Consider the following 23,958-nt stretch of genomic DNA (forward strand, 5'->3'; position numbering starts at 1 on the left):
GACAGAGCACTAGTGGAGGAGGAACAGAAAGAGATGGAGACAAAGACTCCAAAGCAGGCTCCAGGCTCTGAGCTGTCAGCACAGAGCCCATTGCAGGGCTCATACCCATGGACTGTGAGATCATGATCTGAGCTGAAGTCAGTCGCCTAAGCAACTGAGCCATTCAGGCACCCCTCCCACACATTATTTTTAAGATAAGCTAACACATATAACTCTTGTTTATTGATCTCTATCATTACAAAGTAGTCTGTAGTATGGATATATAGCTTAGTTGTCTATTCTTTGGTTGATGCTTTAGTATATATTTAGTACAGATTTCCTTGAGCAATGTTGTGAAAATTTCTTTAGGGGAAAGACCTAGATTAAAATTTTTGGATAACTGGATATGCCTATCTTTAACTTCACTAGATACTGCCATGCTTCAAAGATTGAGTCATCAGCAGTGAAGCCAGCAATCTGTGTAACAGATTTAACCTCTGGGTTAAAATTTTCAGATTGAATAATCTGGAAGGTGTGGTGGTGGTGGTGGGGAATATGGCAAGAGTTTCCATTTCTAACATGTCCCCAAGTGATGCTCTTGCCGCTGCAGTGTAGTGTCTGGGACTACATGTTGAGAACAAGTGCTCTAGGGAAAGTCTATTGGATTACATTTGGGAAGAGAGAGCTGGTGAGGTTTAATTAGGTAACTGAAAGTTTGCCTGAGGTATCATTTGAGGATTCAGATTCTAGAAAAACTGAATCAATGTAGATAATTTACAGTAAACCAGTGTGAGTGTTTGGCATCAAGAGCTAAACTCTTGATAGTTCTTTTGCTAGAATGTCACCTCTGCGTGTACTCCTGCTGTTGCTGTGCTCACAAGGGCAGAGGAGTGGGCAGGAGGCCCGTGTTGGGCCAGGGTGTGCAGCAAGCTTGGCCGACCTACTTAGTGTATTGGAGTCTTGATGACATTTGTAAAACCCAGGCGTTGGCTTAGATGCAGGTGACACTGTTCCCTTGGGGATTCCTCAAGTTTTAAGGCATGAAGCTACTGAGTCTTACTGATTTGGCTGTTTTTAGATACTTATATCTAAAGGAACAACAACAAAATCAATTTATATAATGTTTCTTTATTATTATTATATTCCAAATTTAGTACTGTGGTAACAGAATGTCAGGGAGGTTTCCCTTAAATATTCTTTCTGGCGAGAAACTTCTTATAAAAAGTCTTGAAAACAAAGGCTTCACATATTTTAGAATAAAAAGACATAAACAGGTGACACAGTCTACAAATGGTTAACACATGTAAACTGGCAGGAAAGTTCTTTTTCAGATTTAGCAATAGAAAAGGTCAATTAGGGAAAAACCATGAACCAAAAGCATTTGCCTACATCATTCCACAATTTACATATAACAAGATAGTTTTTTTTCAAAACCAGACAACAGGTTCAAAAATACCTCTTTTCACACCCTTAAGTGATGCTGTTGGGAACAATGGCTGTTAGAAGGCCATTTATCGCAGGCACATTTCTAGCTAGTTATGACTGTAACTTTATCTTCTTTCTTTTTTCTCTCTCATCAGCTTTTTGCTTTCTTCTCGTCTTCTCTTAGTCACTGGATTCCGAGGATCATAGATTTCAAATGTGTCTGAGTCTTGCATGCTTGCATCTTTCACTTTTCTGCTTTTATCCTCAAACTGAAGTACATGTGACATCCTGAAGAGGGAGAGAGATGGTTCAGTGATTTTGGCAGGAGAATGGAAAGTGGAAATTTTATACTATACTGTCTGTGGCATAATGAACCATAAGGGTACAGAACATCAACATGGTTTCTTGTTTGTTGGTGCTTATACCGCATGGAAACCAACTTATCAGAAAACACTTAAACTTGAAAAACATGTCTGGAGTTTTGTCCTGTTGGTTTGTATTTTTAGTAATGAGTCTCTCTGCCTCAGTCTCCACTCGTAGGTCGTTCATGGATGAGAGGTCAAAAGAGTTCTACCCAGAGTATTCCTTCAACTAAACTCAGAGAACATCCTCCCAGCTTCCGCTAAAGAGCACCCTCACTTAGCCAGAGTGGGCAGGTTGCAGAGCAAAACCAGCCCTATCTGATCTTCTTGTTTTCAGTAGTTAAAGGGACTAAGAGTCAGCAATATATTAAGAAAATTCTTGTTCAAATGAAGTTATGATTCCTTTTTCTGGGGAGTTGCAGGGTTAAAAATTTATTTTTTTCATGCAAAAGGGATCTAAGCTTTGGCATAGCTCCACGGACTAATTTCCTCCTCTTACTGTTGATTACAACAAACTTAACCATTCTGCTTTACCACTTTATCAAATGCTTACTGGTCTTAAGGTATCAACATGTGCTTGAATCGTAAGTGGTCATAAGCTGGCTGTCCTTAGCAGCTGGGAAGTATGCAAGTGATTAGCTCTGCCCCCATTAGGAGGTGTCAGAAATAAATAGGAAAATCAAAGATCAGATTTAAGGACAGCTGAATGAATTTGGAAACAGAGAAGTTCAGTTTTGATACATAAACAAAACTGCTAAGGCTCTTCCCACTTATTATATAAGCAATTATAAAGTGGACATACTCAGCACTTTTATCACAGCTGATAGGGCTAAATTGCCTATAGGATTAACACTCCCCGTACACCCATTGTAACTTTCAGATGAAACCTAAATATTACATAAATTTCCTTTTCCCTAAGTAAGCAGAGATTTGGGCAGTAGGTACTGGCACAGATCCCCTACCCCTTTTCCCTGCAATAGCACAAATGCTGAGTGAAGTTTACTTATGTGACAAACTCTCATGGATATATTAAGATTTTGAAGGAAATAAAATGTTACAAGATTTGTGATACTGCAGTTACCGAGGGTTCAGTAGCTACTGTTCTGAGGGCTGACAAATTGAGTCTTAACTACCATTTCCAACCCTTCCACGTGTGAGAGAAGCTACTGGAATGCATAGTACAAGTGATATTATGTAGATGACCCAGAATCTACTTTAATTTACTAAATGAGGTAAACCATGTTCACATTTCTATACCTCATTATTAACAGTTATTTACATCAAATTTCATAACTAATTTCAGTACATGAACATGCCATCCCACTCATTGGAACTGCTGACTTACACTTCTCTTGCTTTAGTCAACACCCTTATTTCAAAAAGGTGTCATATAAGTCTTGCCATTTGTGTCATGGGTGGACCTCGAGGGTATTATGCTAACTGAAATAAGTCGGACAAAAACAAATACCATGTAATTTCACTTAGATGTAGAATCAAAAAACAAACCAAATCAAAAACAAGCAAAATCAGACCTATAAATGCAGGGAACAAACTTATGGCTGCCAGAGGGGAGGAGGGTAGGAGGAAGGGCAAAATGGCTGTATGGATGTGGGATGTGTAAGCTTCCAGTTATGGAATGAATAAGTCACTAGGATAAAAGGTACAGCATAGGGAATATAGTCAATGGTATTGTAATATTGTTGCATGGTGACAGATGTAGCTACACTTCTGGTGAGCATAGCATAATGTATACAGAAGTTTTATCACTATATTGTATACCTAAAACCAATGTAACATTGTATGGCAACTATATCCACTCCTGCCCCCCAAAAAAACACAAAAAAAGAAAGCCCAACCAATCAACCAAGCAACCAAACAAAGAAAAAAAATCAGCAAGTATATTTATCTCTTTACCATAGCAATTACAGTGGAAAAATCATGCTGATAAATTTCAAGAGTGGGGACAATGAAGCCCATGCTTCCTGTTTCCAATTTAAATTGTTTCTATCTTCATTTAAAATGAGTAGGTATATTTAAAGAAAAAATGGAAATAAGAGCTCTGAATTAAGCTTTATGGTAACAAAATAAATAGCACCAATTTTATCATGGATAATCATAAAATTGAGAATTTGTAGATTCTTTGTGGAGGAGGAAAATCGGGTATTCATAGTTATAGATTACAACTTTTCAATTGGAGATAACTAATAAAATTCCAGATGCTACAAATATGAAAAAAAAAAAAAGGAAATGCATCACAGGATCATTGCTTATTTAAATGGATTCCTCAGAGTCTGATTTTCTTGTGCTTTCAATTTCCTATAGTATTTCCTACAGTATTCCTGAAAATAAAACAATCTCAACTCCTAGAAAAAGGCTGATTGTTCTACCTCCATGGTAACAAGGGACTACTGGACCCAGTTTGAAACACAAACTGGGTTTAATCAATTAATGATTTGCATAGGCCTAAATGACCAGTGACAACTCAGTTCAGTAAACACACCTCTGAAAGCCAACTTATCAGTGACAGCCTTATGATTTTGAAGGTTGGCCAATCAGGGGTCGACTCAATCTAGTAAACACATTTCTGAGGGCCAGCCAATCATGACAGTCTCTCCTGAGTAATGGGGCTTCTGAGGCTGATGTCAACCACTAAATAATCCCTGACCCCAAAACCCTATATAAGATTTGCAACCCGTTTAGCTCAGAGACTGTGCCGAAAAGCATAGCTGTTCACTTAGGTAAGAAGTTAAACCTTTTGTTTCAGGTAGTGAGAGGTGGCCTTTTTCTTAGACACTTCTTACAATCTGTGCTGCATTCCCCAAAGTGTACTTGTTAGGAATTGTAAGTGTACTTCCACTGATAAGGAACAAGTTTAGAAAGGTGGCAGGATGTTCTTTTGAAGGACCTTTACCACACATCATGGGGAGCCCAGATCCTGCACTGCATTTCAGTAAGTGCTTAATAAGTGATTCCTGTGTACATACCTAAGCCCAAACCAGGAAGTAGCTCAAAACATGCCCTTTAAAATAATTTTCTTCAACACTCCCACATTGACAGTGAAAAACAAAAACCACTGTCTTTAGTTAACTTATTAATATCTTTCTATATACGTATTTTTCTATTTTTACAATTATTGGTCTCTCTGCCCAAAAACACAGATGGATATTTTTGTGATACCCATTTCTATTAGAGACTGTCCACCTTTCAAAAATGGCTTTACCAGAACTTGTCAATTAAAACCTTACAGGCACCTTCCTTCTTTCTGCCCCATGAGAGTGTCTTGCAACTATTGGATTTAGTTGGCTCTGGTATAAGAAATGAACTCTAGACATGTGAACAACAGCACAAAATCCAGAAAGAGGAACAGATTTTCCTACAAATTTGAAAAAAACAGAAAGCCGTAAATTAAAGTAGCTGTCTTTTTCAACTGTTTGTTTCATACACCACTGCACTAAACAAGTCCAACATTTTGATTAATAACAAACCTAAACCCAGAGGAAAGAAAGGGCTATCAGCTTACAAACTACTTCAGCTTTAATATCATAATACTTAGCATGGCTGGTTACTCAGCAATAATATTTAATCTTTAATAGAAATAAAAGCATAATCAAAATGGTTCACCCATTTATCTTTCAACATGCTTTGGTCACTTCATTTTAAAAAGCAAAACAAAACAGTTATTATGATTTTCAGCATAATAAACCCCTGACCTATGTGCCTCCATAAATCACAGACTGCAGGAATTGAAAGCATGCCCACATTTTACAGTCTCCTGTGAGAATACACATGCAGACTTACAATATAGACTTAAGTACATACAGGTCTGGTCATTTACAATGCTGTATGTCCCAATAACTCTGTACTGTTTACTCTGTGGCTGGTCACGGAACTGGCCAAATAAGAGGAGTGAATTTTTTGGAATGAATTGCATGCATATCATTTATTTACATATGAACATTTAAAAACTTGATCACTTGAAGGCAAAGACACAAAATTTAGTTTTGATTAATAAGAAGATTTACATAAGCTCAGATTCTCAAATAAGAACCTGACTTGGGGTGCCTGAGTGGCTCAGTTTGTTAAGCGTCTGACTCTTGATTTTGGCTCAGATCATAATCTAATGGGTTATGCGGTTGAGCCCCATGTTGGGCTCTTTGCTGAGACCATGGAGCCTTCTTGAGATTCTCTCTTTCCTTCTCTCTTCAGGTCCCCTGCTTGTACTCTTTCTCAAAATAAATAAACTTAAAAAAAACAACATTGACTTTAGTGTGTTATAGGAATATGGAGGCTTACCATTTTCAGAAGTTGTTTGACAGAATAAATTTTTTATGGGATTGTATGAAATTATAAACAAAAGCAAACAACTGATTGTTCGAAAAAGACCTGGACCGTTAATAATCTCACTAATTTGACATCCAGTTTTTAAAGTTCTTCCACAGTTATGAAACAGATTAAAATATATGACAGCAATTAATATTAATATTAATATTAATGGAGAACACAAGAGAGGTACTTACTCTCAAACATATAGTAAGTGCAATATAGAATTCCAATACTAATTTGTTTCTGACAAAAATGCATTTAGATTATTTATGCTTACATAATGTAAGCTATTACCTTTTTCATTGGAAATTCTATAAACCACTCTTCCCATTTCCAAGTCTCATCAATTTAGGAACTTACCACCTAACCTTTCGACTTTTGTAGGTTTTCTAACTGTTCTACATTTGTATTATGTCTCCTTCATCCTCCAAAAGTTCTAAAATAGTCTTTCTTTAAAAAAAAATTTTTTTTTTAAATTAAGTAGGCTCCACACCCAACGTGGGGCTTGAATTCATGATCTCAAGATCAAGAGTCACATGTTGTACCAATTGAGCCAGCCCATTGCCCTAAAATAAACAACCAATCTTCCTTCCTTCCTTCCTTCCTTCCTTCCTCCCTCCCTTACTCCCTCTTTCCCTCCCTTCCTTCTTTCTTTAATGTTTATTTGTTTTAGAGAGAGAGAGAGTGGAGCAGGGGAGGGGCAAAGAGAGAGGGAGACACAGAATTTGAAGCAGTATCCAGGCTCTGAGCTGTCAGCACAGAGCCTGAAGTGGTCTCAAACTCACAAACGTGAGATCATGACCTAAGCTGAAGTCAGACGCCAAAACAACTGAGCCGCCCAGGCACCCCATGAAATAATCTTTCTTATACATTTCTTTTAAACCATTTCTTTGACCAGGAATTATTGGCTATTGTATGAGACTGAACAACCCAACTGGACCCTTAAAACTCTGTAACAACTGCATCTTCCTATCTTACCAACCTCATTTCATTTCTTTCATCAATTACCCTTTCGTAATTGGCTGTTTACTTAATTGTGAACAGACTGTCAGTTATTTGAGACAGTATGAGTCTTGTTCGCAGCTGTATTCCCTGTGCTGAGAATGGTGATTTGTGTTGTAAAGCAAAGCCTTCAGATCCTTTGTACTGGCCAGGCCTGCTGGCTGGTATTCGCTGGTTTGCTAAACTAACACTTGACCTCCTTTTGTGGGCAGGGAATGTCTTTCATTTCTGTGACAAACTTCTAAAATGTCTAATAGCCTCTGCAGAAAGCCTCAAGCTCAACACAAGCCCACCTTTTCATGACCTTACATAGTTGGTCATCTACTGATTTCCACTGTGCTCCTGTCAGTGACAGCTAGTTGTAGCTGTTCCTGCTCACAGACTACAGTGAGAGCATGTCTTATGTTCTTTTCCATTCACATTGGTCCCTAATGTAAAACTAGATAATTTATTTTTTATTAAGTAAACTATTTTTTGTTAAGTAAACTCTACATGCAGTGTGGAGCTTGAAATCACGGCCCTGAGATCAAGTCACATACTCCACCAACTGAGCCAGGGAGGTGCCCCTAGATTCTCTTTAATTTTTTTAAACTTTTTAAAAATTTTATTTAAATCTAAGTTAGTTAGCATGTAGTAAAATAATGGTTTCAAGAGTAGAATTTAGTGATCCATCACTTACATATAATACCCAGTGCTTATCCCAACAGCTCCCTTCCTTAGCCCATTAGATTTTTTAAAAACATTTATTTGTGTGTATGTGTGTGTGTGTGTGTGTGTGAGAGAGAGAGAGAGAGAGAGAGAGAGAGAGAGAGCGCACACAAGCCGGGGAGGGGAAGAGAAAGAGAGAGACAGAAGTCCAAAGCAGGGCCCTTGCTGATAGTGGAAAGCCTGATGCAGGGCTCGAACTCACCAACTGCAAGATCATGACCTGAGCCAGAGTCAGATGCTCAATTAACTGAGCCATCCAGGCGCCCCTAGATAGAGTCTTTTTTTTTTTTTTTAAAGCAATGTCTATCTAGAGCGCTGCATCATACACAAGCTGTATATTAGAATCACTTGAGTAGCTTTAAAAACTATGCCAGACTTATACCTATAGCGGTATTGATTTAATTGTCCTGGGATGGGGCCCCAGCATTAGTGATTTAAATTTTTTTCCTGGTGATTTTAAAATGCAGCCAAAGTTAAAACTATAGCACTAAAGTTTAAGAACTTTTACATTTTCACATGGATTTATTTCATCAGCCATTTGTTTTGGCCTCTTCAGAGATGAATAGCTAGTTCCTAATGGCAAACTTATCACATGCTACAAGGAGCGTAAGTGGCCTCTGAGCCTATTAACTGAATAATCTCAAGTGTATTATCCATTTCTTATATATGGTTTGAAGATACGGCAAGAAACTAGATTCAGTTATTTTCTCAACATATATCTGAGGACTTTTTATGTGTGAGACCCAATGTCAGACACTGGGGACACAAAGCCAAATATAACCCACACCCTGCCATCCTAAAGTGAACAGTCTCTTATGGAGATGAACAGATACCAGAACAAATGTGTATTTTGGAATTGCCTGCAAAGCGTGAGGGACCAATAGTAAGAGGACCCATTGATATGCTGTCTACAAAAAGCTTTCGGGGGCGCCTGGGTGGCTTAGTTGGTTAAGCGTCCGACTTTCGCTTAGGTCATGATCTCACGGTTCGTGGGTTCGAGCCCCGCGTCGGACTCTGCTGCCTGCCAGCTCAGAGCCTGGAGCCTATTTCAGAGTCTGTGTCTCCCTCTCTCTCTGACCCTCCCCTGCTCACGCTGTCTCTCTCTCTCTCCTAGAAATAAATAAAAATATACATATATATAAAAAAAAAACCTTTAAAAAAAAAAGCTTTCACATGTGGTCTGCTGTTATCTTCATAGTAGTAACTGTATGGGGTAGGCAGGAAAGATGTTGTTACCACTCCCATTGCACAGACTGGGTAGTGCTTATTTTGGAATGAAAAAAATGTTAAAATGCAACCATAAAGAGATAAGAATTATTTGTGTAGCTCCCAGACTGGCCTTTAAAGCAGTTCTAAAAGAGAAGTTCCAAAAATGTCCTGAGCAATGTGGGAGCCTCTTTGGGCACCTCTCTTTTAGATGAACACTTGCTAAAAAAGAAAAATAAAATAAGGTAATTAATTTTTCACTGTAGGTTTTATTTCAGTTTCAGTTTCTCCTTATACTTCCTAAAATAGGGATGCCACCCCATTCAGGTGGAGGTCCCACAGGGGTACTGCCAAGGGCCCATGGCCTGACGCTGTAAAGGTGGATGTCTGGAGGCTTAGTCTCAGGCGTCTTAATTACTAAGGAGTGCCTTGTGCTTGATGATGGTATCCAGGTCTTTTCTGTTATATATATATTTTTTCAGAAGTGTAAATCTAGCCATGAAAACTCTCCTGTTTTAAATCCGTCACTGCTCCCCACTGTCTGCACAACAAAACATAAATTTCTTATGTAGCTTCTATGATTTGGCTTTTGCATCCCTCTTCAAGTTCCTATGTCATCTTCCCCCATCACATTATATTCCAGGCATCCTGAACAATTTGCAGTTTTCCCAAACAGAACCTGTCTCCTGCCTGCTTACTGCCTCTCTGTGGTGATGCACTTCTCCTCTCCTTCATACTGGCTGAGGTTTCATCCCTGATTCCTTTCCTGGCCTGTCCTATTTTTCCAATGGGGACAGGCCCTCTTCTGTACAGCTCTCTAGTTTAGGCTCCCTCACTAGAGTGCAGTTGGCTCTGTTTTATGGGCCTCTGTACTAGCACCAGTCACCAATACTTGGCAAGAAAAACACCTTCAATAAATTTCTGATGAATAAATAAATGTTTCTGAGAAACCAGTCTCTTCTAAAACCTTTGGCTAGAATTCTGGTTTTGTTCACCATTCTCCTGGATAGTATTAACACATGAATCCAAATTATTTAGCTATTACATTTATAAACCCTTGAGTTTTCTAGGTTAGTAATTCTCCATTAATACCAGAGAAAAGGTTAATATTCAAAAATCTAAAACAAAGTATTTCCACCATTACTAACTTTATGCTATGAAAATCCAATACTTATCTTTCTTAAATGGCCACTTAAATTGCCTAATGATTGACATTTGTCTTTTGTACCCTTTGTCTTCGAGGTACGAGGCGGAGGAAAAATGCATATATTGTCCTCAAGGCTCCCTCCATTTGGGTTGAAAGGCTTTGCCATTCTTTGTGAAACATTGTCGTCCATGTAATTTGTCTTTAGTATACTGTGTTGACAGGTTCTCATTTCTCTGTTAAGTTAGAATTCTTAAGACACCCAACTAGGGGCACCTGGGTGGTTCACTCAGTTGGGCGTGCGACTTTGGCTTAGGTCATGATCTTGCGGTCAGTGAGTTAGAGCCCCACATCAGGCTCTGTGCTGAGAGCTCAGAGCCTGGAGCCTGCTTCAGATTCTGTGTCTCCCTCTCTCTGCTTCTCCCCTGCTTGCGCTGTCTCTCTTTCTCAAAAATAAATAAACATAAAAGAAAAGAAACCCAACTAAATAACTCCTGGTTTATTATTTAAGTTTATCATTCTAGGGGACTACAGATAGGAAACTTAAATGATCTGGTTGAAGTTTTTTTTTGTTTTTGCTTTTGTTTTTTTTGAGGGGAGAGCTGGGAATATTTGCATTTGAAAAGCAAAAACAGTCCTTTTTTGTTTTCAAAGAAAAATTTCAGCAAGACAAAAAAAGTTTCAAATTTTGCCCACATTTGAGTCTTTGAAAGGACCACACCCTGCTCTGTATCATAGATGGCNGGAATGCCCCACCACCCCCTTCCCACTGGTCCTGTCCCCTGTCCTTTCAAAGCCCAGTGTAATTCCCATTTTCTCCTAAAATTCTCTGACTGCCCTGGGTTTCATTCAGGGCTGGCTATTACTTTTGAATTTCTCTGACTCTCTCTTTTTTTTTTAATGTTTTATTTATTTCTAGGAGAGAGAGAGAGGCAGCGTGAGCAGGGGAGGGTCAGAGAGAGAGGGAGTCACAGACTCTGAAACAGGCTCCAGGCTCTGAGCTGGCAGTCAGCACAGAGCCCGACGCGGGGCTCGAACCCACGAACCGTGAGATCATGACCTAAGCGAAAGTCGGATGCTTAACCGACTAAGACACCCAGGCGCCCCTTCTCTGACCCTTTCTATGGAAACTTTTGTGGATTGCAGTTGGAAGACCTGGGTTTGAGTTATATCAGTTGCTAAATGTTACTGGAGGAAAGTCACATTCTGTTACACTTCATAGACTTTTTCAGAGTGTTTTCTTATACATCATCAGACACAAGAACTTACTTATTTGATCTTACCTAACTTTGGAAGCTTATATATATTTAAATTTTAAAATTTAATGTTTTTTTTTAATTTTAATGTTTAGTTTTGAGAGAGAAAGAGACAGAGCGTGAGTGGGGGAGGGCAGAGAAAGAGGAAGACACATAATCTGAAGCAGGCTCTAGGCTCTGAGCTGTCAGCACAGAGCCTGATGTGGGGCTCAAACTCGGGAATCATGAGATCATGACGTCAGTTGAAGTAGGGTGCTTAATTGACTGAGCCTCCCAGGAGCCCAGGTTTATATATGTTTAAAAACATAATCTGTCTTTACTAGACTACAGCCATTGGGAGCATAGAACGTGTTACAGAATCAAAAAATTATAGGAATTTTATTTTTATAACTTTTGTGGCATGATTAACATGTATTGACTATTTTTATGTGTTTTTCCTTTGTGCAAAGCAACACAATCCTGAGAAACAAAAAGAGAAGACAAAAATCATCTATAATTCCATAGCTCATCAATAACTACTGTAAACATATAGGTACATCACTCCCTGTACTTTTTTAATGCATCTTTATACATTATACACATGTATGTATTATATGTAATATATATGTGTATTGTATATGTATTTGAAGGCATCATAATGCATATATTTTACTTTTCATACCCAACTATACCATGATCATCTTTTTTTTTACATGGATAACTATACTTTGTAATTTAAAAGCTTTTTTTTTTAAATGTTTGTTTATTTTTGAGAGACAGACAGAAAGCAAGTGGGGGAGGGGCAGAGAGAGGGAGACACAGAATCCAAAGCTGGCTCCAGGCTCTGAGCTGTCAACACAGAGCCCTATGTGGGGCTTGAACCCACAAACTGTGAGGTCATGACCTGAGCCAAAGTCGGATGCTTAACTGACTGAGCTATCCAGGTGCCCCTAAATCTACGTAATTTTATTCATCATCTAGTATTTGATCCTGTAGATAATTTACAATCAACCATGTATTGTAGGATTCTTAGTCTTGTTCATATTTTCACCTTTATGAACAGAATGCTGCAAATACTATCTATGTGAATAAGAAATATTTAGATTTTCTTATTTGTAGTAATTTTGGGGAGGGGGAGCTGGTTCAACATTCTTTCTTTTGGTAGCATAATTCTTCTTTTTCTTTCAGGAAAGACCCTTCCCCACTCTGAGTCCCTGTGCTTGGAGTGGAATGACACCCCCTGTCCTTGTCCCAGGGAGGGGACATGGGAATAGGCTTGTCCAAAAACCCAGTAATTACATTAGGGGATGGGTATTTGAATTTGAAAAGGCCAAACACAATTGGTTCAAAAGCTTTTTCTGGAACCACTGGGTTGACCATATAATGTAAGCCTAGAACTTCCAAAGGCCATCTTTCTACCCACTAGGGGAAAGCCTTGCATGAGGCCAAGTGAGAGGAAATTGAACCAGGAGACAGAAAACAGAGAGAGAGAGTCCTGACGCTGGTTGAATTCTCTGATCTAGTCATGCCCTAGCTCTACTCCTTAAGCTTCCCATGCTGATAAGTTCTATTTTTGTTTAAGATAGTACTATCATTTGTAATAATCTTTACTAATGCTTAGGATACAGTCCTAGAAGTAGAATTCTTGGGACAAAGATTTTTACATATTTAAGGTATTTCACATGAATGGCCTAACTTCCCTCCAGAGAGGATATATCAATTTACAATCTCATTGGCAGACTGCCTTATTTTGCTCTATACCTTTTGTTTTTACTCCCCACTCCGCACCATGTTTTTGGATATTTGAATTTCTTCTTTTATGATATATGTGTGTGTATCCTTTGCTCATTGAAAAAAGTGTCATATTCATCTTTTCCTTATGGACTTGTGAGGATTTTTACTTTGTTAAGAATATAAATCATATTCATCACATAAATTACAAATACCTTTTCTAGTTTGTCATTTGTCCTTTAATTATTTTTTTTTTTGGTCTAGGTTTACCTGCCTATCTCCTTTCTTCTTCCATCAATCCCTCTCTACTCCCTTCCATATAGAACTTTACAATTTTTTATACAGTCTTTGTGAGCACTCTCTTCCTTTGTTGTCTCTATCTTTAAAGTTATGCTTAAGTCTTTCTTCACTTAATACCATGTAAATATCCACTATATTTTCTAATAGCACCTTTACAGTTCTCTTTTCATTTGTTCATCTTTTATCACTTTAGAAATTCTTTTAGTATATTGGGTCAGATAAAGTTCTAATTACTTTATTTTTTCCACGTGGCTACCTAGTTGTTCCACCTTCATTTCTAGAATAAGCCATCCTGTACAGTATCTCATCCCACTGATTTAATTATCATAATTTTGGCATCTGACTGGGAAAGATCATTACTTTCTTACTCTTTTAAAAAAATTTCTCAAATGTATTTATTTTTTAAATAGATTCTATTTTTTTCAAGAGGTTTAGATTTACAGGAAAATTTAGCAGTTAGTACAGAAAGTTCCCATATACGCCCAAACCAGTTTTCCCTATTATTACCATCTCATGTTAGTACAGTACATTTGTAACACTTAATGAACCAATATTGATATTTTATTATTATAAGTTCACAGCTTATTTATATTATCTTAATGTTATGGACTAAAGTGTCCCCCCAAAATTCATAAGTTGAATATCTAATTCCTAATATGACTATATTTGTAGATATGGCCTTTACAGGTGTAATTAAGGTAAAATGTCATTTTGCAGTACATACAAATATTGAATAATTATGTTGTACATCTGAAACTAACATGCTAATTATAGCTCAATTTAAAAAAAAGATTAAATGAGGTCATAAAGGTGGGCCATCTGCAAGCCAAGGAAAGACGTCCCACTAGAAATCAACCCTGATGACACTTTCATCTTAGACTTCTAGCCTCAAAAATTGTGAGAAAATAAATTTCTGTTTTTTTAAGTCATCTAGTCTGTGGTATTTTGTTATGGTAGCCCTAGGAGACTAATATGCTTATCTTTTTTTTTTTTACCTACTGTTCTTTTTTCTTTTCCAGGATCCCACTCAGGATATCACATTACATTTAGTCGTCAAGTTTCCTTAGGCTATTCTTGGCTATGGCGATTTCTCAGAATTTCCTTGTTTCGATCACTTTGACAGTTTAGAGGAGTACTGGTTGGATATTTTGTAAAATGCCTACACTATAGGCACTATAGGAATTTATCTGATGTTTTTCTCAGGGTATGAGTGGGCTTATGGGCTATTGGGAGAAAGACCACAATGTAAAGTGCAGTTTTCATTACATCATATCAAGGGCAAATGCTATCAACATGATTTATGATGTTGATGTTGACCTTGATCACCTCACTGAATGCTTGCCAGTGTTTTCCACTCTCAAGTTATTTCCCCCCTTGCTTTCCAGAGGGAATTCAGTATGCAAAGCCCACACCTAAGGTGTGAGAAGTTGTGCTTTCCTACTCTTTTTATTAAAAAATTTCTTGTCTATATTTGCATATCTTCCTCCCTCTTTCAGCTGGTATTTTTATTTGGATTATATTTGGCCTATGAAATCATCTGGAGATAATTTGTTTTCTTTTTGTTACAAATTAAGCATTCTAGAATCATGGTATACCTATCTCTTTATCCATATAACAGGTTGAGTTTTCTTAATAAAAAAAATGTTTTCTATGTGATGATTTCACAGCAGCTGATTAACTGATACTGATCTTTGTGTATATATTTTGTATCTGGCCACAATACTGAAGTCTTAGAACTTTAGATAGATAATTTTGGATTTTCTAGATTTGCAAATAAATTGGTTTCCTCCATTCCATTTTACAATTTAAGTAACTAAATAGAAGCTATTGAATTTATTTATTAAGCTAAAGCCTGCTCCCACTTCATAGTCTAAAAACTTTGGAAGCCTAAATATGACAGATATTTTTACTCAAAACTATCTGTATAGAGAATAATGACCTTATCAATGCCAAATATTACAATTTTTTTCTATGATTCTGTTCACTTTTGATACTGTTTAAAATGTAAATGATAATTTTGTTTAAACATTGTGACATTTTCATATGATTTTTTTGGAATGTATTTTCAAACATCAATTGGATGATTCTTTCATTTTAATATTTTACCTATCAAAAGGTAATATTTAGGTAAAAATCTTATGAATTTTTAATTTTAGAACTTTTCTCTATCACTAATTACAGGTAACTTAGGGTTCTCTTTTTACAAATGTTCAAAGCTTCTTAAGGAATTAAGAAGTTAAAGGATTAAAGTATCACTACGTGAAAACAGTGTGGATTTTCAACATGAATTAGATAGTAGAAATGACAGTAATTCATATGAAGAGACAGACAGACAAAACATGAATGAGGCCAAAGATCAAAGTATATACAAAAAGTCCAGCAAAATGAGGTCACTGGTATTCTTCATGTCCAGCAGAGCAAGTCAGCACACGACAGAGATGACTGAGAAACAGCAGAAGTTAAATAAAAGAAGGAAATCAAGGAGGAAAAGGACAAAAGAAGAGTCAAAATGGGAAACAGAAACAGTGACGTAAAGGAAGCAGAGAAAAATGCAAATAGAAATGGCCAAAACTTAGAAGAGATTTAAATATTGACAGTAGGACAACAGTAACAAAAAAGAAAAGAAAAACACTGAAATATTTGAAACAAATGAAAATCAGTATAGGAAAACAGAACATGAGGTAAAGCAAGCAAGACACTGGCCTATGGAAAAAGAAAACAAAGATAAAAACTAGTGGAATTTCTTTTACTGTTCATCATTGACATAGGAAAACTTCCTTTCTTCTAAATTTTGAATAAATGTTAATATTTCTCCCTTGGTTTGGGGTTTTGAAAAGCCACCTGTTAAGAAAGCTTTTTGTTTCCCTTAGTTAAAAAGAAAAAATAATCCTTGTATTATTGAGTGTCTTTAATAAATACTGAGTATTGTTGGAGCAAAAGTGAAGGATGTAATTTTCAAAATATCTTCAGCAACATGGGAATAGTTTCTCAGCCTTGTTGCCTATCTAACATGCTTCACACTCTCTGTAGAGCACAGGTGGAAAGATTTAAGAGGCTTTCCAGAATAAATCTGTAATATGCATTCTTACACCTGCCCTGGGGTTTAACCAACTGCTCAGCCAATAACATTTAATCTGTGGCTGGTGAACTAACAAAACAATTTGGGAAGATGGAGTTCCCAGTCAAAAAGGCCTGGTAAGCAGCTGGGGTACATGGCTATCTGCCCGTCTCTCTCAACAAATCAATGAACAAAGCACACTTACCTAATGAGATAGAAACTTATTTCAGGTCAAACTGTGTGAAAGGAGAGTAAATACAGAAGAGCTTTCTTTATTCAGAAGAAAAAGAGAGAAAAAGAGGTGACTTCAGGGATTGGACAGAGGGCTTACAATGGAAATAACTGCCTTTCCAGGATCAGCAACTCTGACAAGGTCCTATTTATAAAGAACCTCATTGGTCTTCTGGAGCATTATTTACAGTCCTTTCTAAAATGAATACCAATTAGGGAACCAAGTCTATAATCATATTTCCTCTTGCTTCATTTTATCACTACCTTAGAATTTGGCTAAGAGAGAGAAACAGAAGAAAAACACTTACCTTTCACTGAATTTATAATTTTATGCTCTCTAAAGTGATGATGTTCTTTTGCTTTATATTTAAATTTTATTTATAGTTGATATCCCCTCCCCCCATTTTTAGCACCAGTCTCAAGGGAAAAAAATAACTATTTCATTAATGAGGCATTACTGTCTACCATGAAAATATTAAATGTCAAATTTGTTTTATCCCAGAAAGAATCATGATAGAAACTAAACTTAACCACTGCAATTAATTATGGGTTAGTTAGGAAAACAAAACCAAAAAAACCCTGTCAAACATTATAGAAATGGTATAAATTCTAATCCTCATCTTGATAGATCTATTGACAGTCAAATACAGAGAAATTAATTTTCAAAAATGTCAATAACAACATCAAAAATAAGAACAAAAAAACATTTACTGAATGTTGACATCCTGTTAAATCCTTTAAAAACATATTTCATGCAATCTACAAACTAACCTATCAGAAAGGTACTATTTAGTATCCAGTTAGTTTAAGCAACAGGATTAGAAAGGATTATACAATTTGCCTTAATCACACAGCTAATAAATTTCCATTTGGGGATTCAAATCAGGTCTGATTCCAAATCCCATATTTATAACCACTCTTCTCTATATTCCCATGGAAAATTCTGGGTAAATATGGCAAGAACTTCTTGTTCCAGTTAAACTTTTAAATAACTTTCTGAATTTTAATTTTTCAGATTAAAGGGATTATAATATTAGGGACAAGGACTTAAGATCTGCTGTGACTTAAGGGGGGCTAGATAATTTTTGACCAAAAATTTATAATAAAGCCCTGAAGTCACTTGTTTGGCCTTATTACTACAGTAATAAACAATGACACTGCTTTATAAGCAAATGTGAAAAATACGTAGGCTAGCTCAGAAACTGTTGCAATATAAAAATCACACAAAAAAAGAAAATTACTTAACCAAGCATGATTAGCTATATCTGAGATCTACCACTTTCTGAGATCTTGACCAAAGTTACTTAACCTTTCTGTGCTTCAAATTCTTCCCATATAATTTAATAACATTTAGCTTATAGGTTTAAAAAAAGATTGGTACTTGAAAAATTTTTAAAAAATATTTTTATTTATTTCTAGGAGAGAGAGAGAGAGAGAGAGACCGCGTGAGCAGGGGAGGATCAGAGAGAGAGGGAGACACAGACTCCGAAATAGGCTCCAGGCTCTGAGCTGGCAGCACAGAGCCCATCGCAGGGCTCGAACCCACGAACCGCGAGATTATGACCTAGGCGAAAGTCAGATGCTTAACCGACTAAGCCACCCAGGCGCCCCAAGATTGGTACTTTATAAATGTTAGAAAAGTTAGCTACTTCTTAAAACTTTAATTTCTACTAAAAACAGCTCAATTCCAACATTTTACATATCATAGCTGATTCAATTATCTGTACACAAAGAGCAGAACATTATTGCTACATTTAACTTGATTATCTGCATTAATACCAGAGAGAATAAGGGATGTTAATAATTCAAAATGGTAGATAGTAAGAAGATTATTAATGAATGTTTTGGAAGAATATTTTTTGGCCTGCATTTATATATGGCAGTCCTAGATGTCCTGGGATTAACGTCATGTAAAATAAAAGTGAGATGTTATCTACTGTATGACTTTGTTAATCCTTTGTGCTTTCTTTTTTCAGTACCAGGGAGATGGAAAAATTCTAATCAAATCTCTCATAAAAACATTTATTAACCTATACCATAAATTGGAAATCGCATATCCTAGATTTTATTCTTTTTTATTCCTCATGCTACTTATTTTCCACATGCAACCTTTTCCATTACTTTGAAGGTAGAGAATTTGTCTAAAGACTGATTATTTCCTTTTTGGCACTAGGGTCGCAATTCAGGTAGTGGCCACCTGTTAAATAATGGGGCCTTTTTATGGATTCCATGTTCAATTGTCTAAGATTTTTCCAGGTGTGGTTTACTCAAAGAAAATACAAATGGAGCACATTATCCAGTTGCTTAGGCTTTTAAAGTAAAAATATGTGTTGAACAATAGAGATCCAACTTGCTTACCAGATATTAAATAGTATTATATGGCTACAATAATTTAGCAGTAAGGTACTGATACAGGAGTAGACAGAAAAATCCATGTAAAATAATGAAATTGACCCAAAAATATTTCTAAGCTCTTAGTATATGATAAAGGACATGTNAAAACATTAAAAAAAAAAGTTACAAGAGTAACCTAATATAATGCACCAAATAATCATTTCTAGTTTGATTAAAGATGTAAATTAAAAATGCAGATAAAACTACAAAAATACTAGAGAAAGATATAACTAGTTATTTATATAATCCTGGGACTATGAAAACCTAAAGAATGACACTGGGCCAAAAACATGAAGAGCAAGATTGGCAGATTTATAAATGCACATATAAAATTTCACGTTAAAAACAAAGCCAAAACAAAGCAGAGCCCTCACAAACAAACTGTAAGGTAATGACAAATTAGTAAAAATATTTAAAACAAAAAAATAATATCCTAAATATTTTTAATATTTTTAAATGTTTATTTTTCAGAGAGAGAGAGAGAGAGGGAGCGCGAACAGGTGAGGGGCAGAGAGAGAGAGGGAGACACAGAATCTGAAGCAGGCTCTGGGCTCTGAGCTGTTAGCACAGAGCTGGATGCGGGGCTTGAGCTCACAGACTGCAAGATCATGACCTGAGCCAATGTTGGATGCTGAACTGAATGAGCCGCCTAGGTGCCCCAATAATATCCTTAATGTTAAGGAGCTTTTGTAAATCAGCAAGAAAATATAACCATATTAGACTATACACTTAATTAAAAAAAGACTGTACACTTAATCACCACCACCACCACCACAATGATGAAATATAAATGGCCAGTTAACACATTTTTAAAAGTTCAACTTCATGAGTAAACAAAGAAATACAAAATAATACAAAGCAGAAACTGGCAAAGATTAATGTATCTATATCTGTTACCTATGATATATTACAACATACACATGCTCACATAATACTTAGCATAAGGAGAAACCAGCAACTTCATACATTGCTGGTACAGGTATAAATGATTTAACGTTCTGGAATGCAGTCTAGCAAAGATGTTATCAAGGCACACTTGAGCTGACAAAAATCACAGTCTGGGGGAGGGAACTGGTTGAAAGGGGCATAAGGGAACTTTCAGGGGTAATCTAAATGTTCTAGATCTTGTTTTGGTGGTATTTACATGGGTATGTACAATTTTGAAAATTCATCAAAATTAAAAAAGAACTATGTAATTTCTATAATTTACTATAATATATATATACATATACTATATGTAATTATAAAAAATACTTAGCANCACGAACCGCGAGATCATGACCTAAGCGAAAGTTGGACGCTTAACCGACTAAGCCACCCAGGCGCCCCACTCATGAAAGACTCCTAATGAAAAATAGAATAAATTTTTCCAGTCTTGAGAAAAGTATAATATGGACCAAAGCATTAATGATGATTCTCTGTGGGGTATGAAATTACTAGTGATTTTTTCTTTCCTGTCCTTTTTCAATGTTTTTTATATAGACTGTATTATGAACACAAAGGACGTTATTTGAAAAATCAATATGACAATGAGTATTAATTTTATCTAATAATTCTCTAAAAGAAAATGATACAAATTAAAAAAATTTAAACAATTTAAAAAATTTGCAAAAATTCTATTTTTAGAAATACAAACAACTGCATCTTCTTTTACTAAATTTCACCTGGAACCTTAGTACTTGGGTTTTTCTATCCTGCTTTAAGGATCATTTAACTTTGAGATATGTTTAAAGTAATAGCACTTTTGTTCATATATTCTTGATGGTCTGTGTATAATGGCTGCTTTCATTTTATACTGGCTTGGTTGCTAACTGTAACTCCCACCGTGAAAGGATTTTTTTTACTACAGTGTGCTTAATCCCAAGGACCTTTGATCCTTAAATCTTCTTCCCACTAAAAATGAACTACTTATGACTACAGGGGCCTTTCTCTGTTTGAAAATGCTGTCAGCTAAAAAAGCTCCCCCACCCCCAAATAAAAAAAGAAAAAAAAGTTTCTGGAGGTATTCCAAGTCATTTTGATTGTATATTCCCAGCATAGAAAAGGTAGTCTTGTCCACTCTCCTCTTCTTTCTCTATGAGTGCTGAATTTATATTAACTAAACTCTGGAAGCCTTTGGGTTTTATAATCTGGATTCAGCTAAACAATCTGCTTTATAATACTTTTCTCCTTTTCTCAACAGATTTTAAAATAGAACCATCATGCACAACTAGCAAGTTTAATGAATAGATCTACATTCCTTCTAGGTCACAGACAATATAACTGAGGTAAATTAACATTTGCCTTTTCTTTATATATTATTTTACTTTGATATTATTATATCAAGATGACTGTATATCTAACAATTTGTCAATTTAATTTAGAATGTTTACTTAGTAATGCTTGAGTAATTTGTGAGGCCTTACCAGTATTACCCCAGCACCATGCATCCTGCGCCCTCCCTCACACCTAATATTTCCTGGGCATTTCCTTAGAGTCAGGCACTTTGTAACTTTATAACCACTTTACATGAATTATCTCATTTAATTCTAATAATACCCTGAGGTATATATTGTTATCTCCGCTTTATAAGTTAAGAAATTAAGACTTGCAATAGAGGTTGTTTGTTCAGGCAGTCTGATTTAACAGCTCATGTATAATTAAAACATAATTCAATATGTAGAATTATAGAGACCCTCCACAGTGGTGCATTTCTTGAAAAGAATGTGAAAAGTATTCCAAAGATCAGAATGAATGATATATATGCTGTAACCAGCTCCAGAAGACAGATATTATTATCTAGAATCTATGGTCTTTGAAAGTCAAGTTGATTTCCCCCACCCCTCATTTTTATTAGTTCATGTTAAAATCACTGTTGGTAGAAGTTGGTGTTCTGGAAGTGGCATGGGCTCTTAAGTGTGACCAAGATCCTCACTATTTATTACTGTGTGATCTTGGACAAATAACCTAACTTTCTAAGTTTCCTCATTTATAGGATGGGAATAATATTGATTATCTAATAGAGTTGTAAAAAAGAAACCCACCATAGCTGGTCCCTAACCGATGAGCCCTATGAGTGTTAAATGAGGGAAGATAGCATTAAGGTCCTAGCAGCATGCCTGAAATATATCACATGCAAATATTTGCTTCAAGAATGAATTGGATGGGGGCCACCTGGATGGCTCAGTTAGTTAAGTGTCTGATTTTGGCTCAGGTCATGATCTCACAGTTTGTGGGTTTGGGCCCCACATTGGGCTCTGTGTGGACAGCTCAGAGCCTCGAGCCTGTTTCAGATTCTGTGTCTCCCTCTCTCTCTCTCTCTCTCAAAAATAAATAAAACATTAAAAAAATATTAAAAAAAGAATGAATTGGTTGGATTCAGCGCCACCTTTATCTCCTACTACCAGTAGAAGAATATGAACAAAAAGCATAAAAAGGGTATATATTTACTTTAAAGTCAAGTAGAAGTGATTTCTACTGTCACTTATTTTGCAAATCTTATTAGGTGAGTAGCTGATAATTGGCTCAAGATATACTTAACAGCTGGTTATAAAAGAAATGATGAGATTGCACATTAAAGTAACTGCAGACTTGCCAAAACCAAAATGTTTGTGAAAATGTAAATACTCCACAAGCAAAAAAAGAAAAAAAGTTAATCTAGAAACAGATCCCACAGCCTTCACAAAATAATTCACAGTGGATCATAGACCAAAATAAATAAGTCACAGAGATGAAAAGTAAGGCATAGGGAATATAGTCAATAATATTTTAAAAACGTTGTATGGTGACAAGTCAGAACTACACTTGTCCTGGTGAGTGTTAATTTAGAGAATTGTTGGATCAGTGTCATACATCTGAAGCTAATATAATACTGTATGTTTTTTTTTTATAATACTGTATGTTAATTATACATCATCACAAAATGGATCAGAGACCTAAATTTTTGCAACATGCAAAAATGTAAAACTACTGGTAGATAATGTAGGAGAAAATCTAGATGATCTTGGCTATTAAATGCAACACCAAAGGCATGATCCATGAAACAAACAATGGATAAGTTGGATTTCACGGAAATTAAAAACTTCTGCTGTGTGAAAAACAGTACCAAGAGAATAAGAAGACAAGGCACAGACTGGGAGAAAGTATTTACAAAAGACAAACCTGAATATACAAAGAACTCTTAAAACTCAAGAAAATGAACATCTCGATTGAAAAGTGAGCAAAAAACCTTAGCAGACACCTCATCAAAGTAGCTATAGAGATGGCAAATAGCATGTGGAGAGATGATCACCACCGTAGGTCACTGAGGAACTGCAAATTAAAAGAATAATGAAATACCACTCCACACCTGTCAGAAGGGTCAAAATCTAAAACATGGAGAACATCAAATTCCGATCAGGAAGTGGAGCAACAGGGACTCTCATCCATTGCAATGGGAAAGCAAAATGGCCAAGCCACCCTGGATGATAGTTTGGCAGTTTCTTACAGAACTAAACATGCTCTTACCATATGATACAGTAATTATGCTCCTTGGTATTTACCCTAAAACTTATGTCCACACAAAAACTTAACACATGGATGTTTACAGCAGCTTTATTCATGACTGCCAAAACTTGAAAGCAGCTGAGATGTCCGTTAGTAGGTGAATGTATAAGTAAGCTGTGTTACATACAGACAAGGAATATTACTTGGCACTAAAAAAAGACCCATGAAAACATAAAGTTCATGGAGAAATCTTAAATGCATATTACTAGGTGAAAAGAGCCAACCCGAAAAAACTATATACTCTCTGATCCCAACTATAGAACATTCTGGAAAAGTCAAAACTGTGCACACAGTAAAATCATTTGTGGTTGCTAGCATTAGTGGGAAAGTGAGAGA

At 36.2% G+C, this 23,958-nt stretch overlaps 1 protein-coding gene and 1 long non-coding RNA gene across 3 annotated transcripts in view; one reads left to right on the forward strand and one right to left on the reverse strand.

Moving 5' to 3' along the window:
- The window catches only part of LOC144239470 (uncharacterized), a 40,927-nt gene that overhangs the window by 16,180 nt on the left and 789 nt on the right, over window positions 1-23,958 (forward strand). Inside the window, exon 2 of the long non-coding RNA XR_013337441.1 lies at window positions 21,281-21,365. This is a non-coding gene — a long non-coding RNA (uncharacterized LOC144239470). The remainder of the gene's footprint in view (window positions 1-21,280; window positions 21,366-23,958) is intronic.
- CWC27 (CWC27 spliceosome associated cyclophilin) overlaps window positions 1,088-23,958 on the reverse strand; it is a 181,399-nt gene continuing 158,528 nt past the window's right edge. For both annotated transcript variants that reach the window (XM_077773526.1, XM_077773525.1), the window contains one exon: window positions 1,088-1,692. In XM_077773526.1, coding sequence (XP_077629652.1) covers window positions 1,530-1,692 — 163 coding nt within the window. In that variant the 3' untranslated portion in view covers window positions 1,088-1,529. The remainder of the gene's footprint in view (window positions 1,693-23,958) is intronic.

The sequence above is a fragment of the Crocuta crocuta genome, unplaced genomic scaffold (genome assembly GCF_008692635.1).
Source record: "Crocuta crocuta isolate KB4526 unplaced genomic scaffold, BGI_CrCroc_1.0 scaffold383, whole genome shotgun sequence".
In the NCBI taxonomy this organism is placed as follows: Eukaryota; Metazoa; Chordata; class Mammalia; order Carnivora; family Hyaenidae; genus Crocuta; species Crocuta crocuta.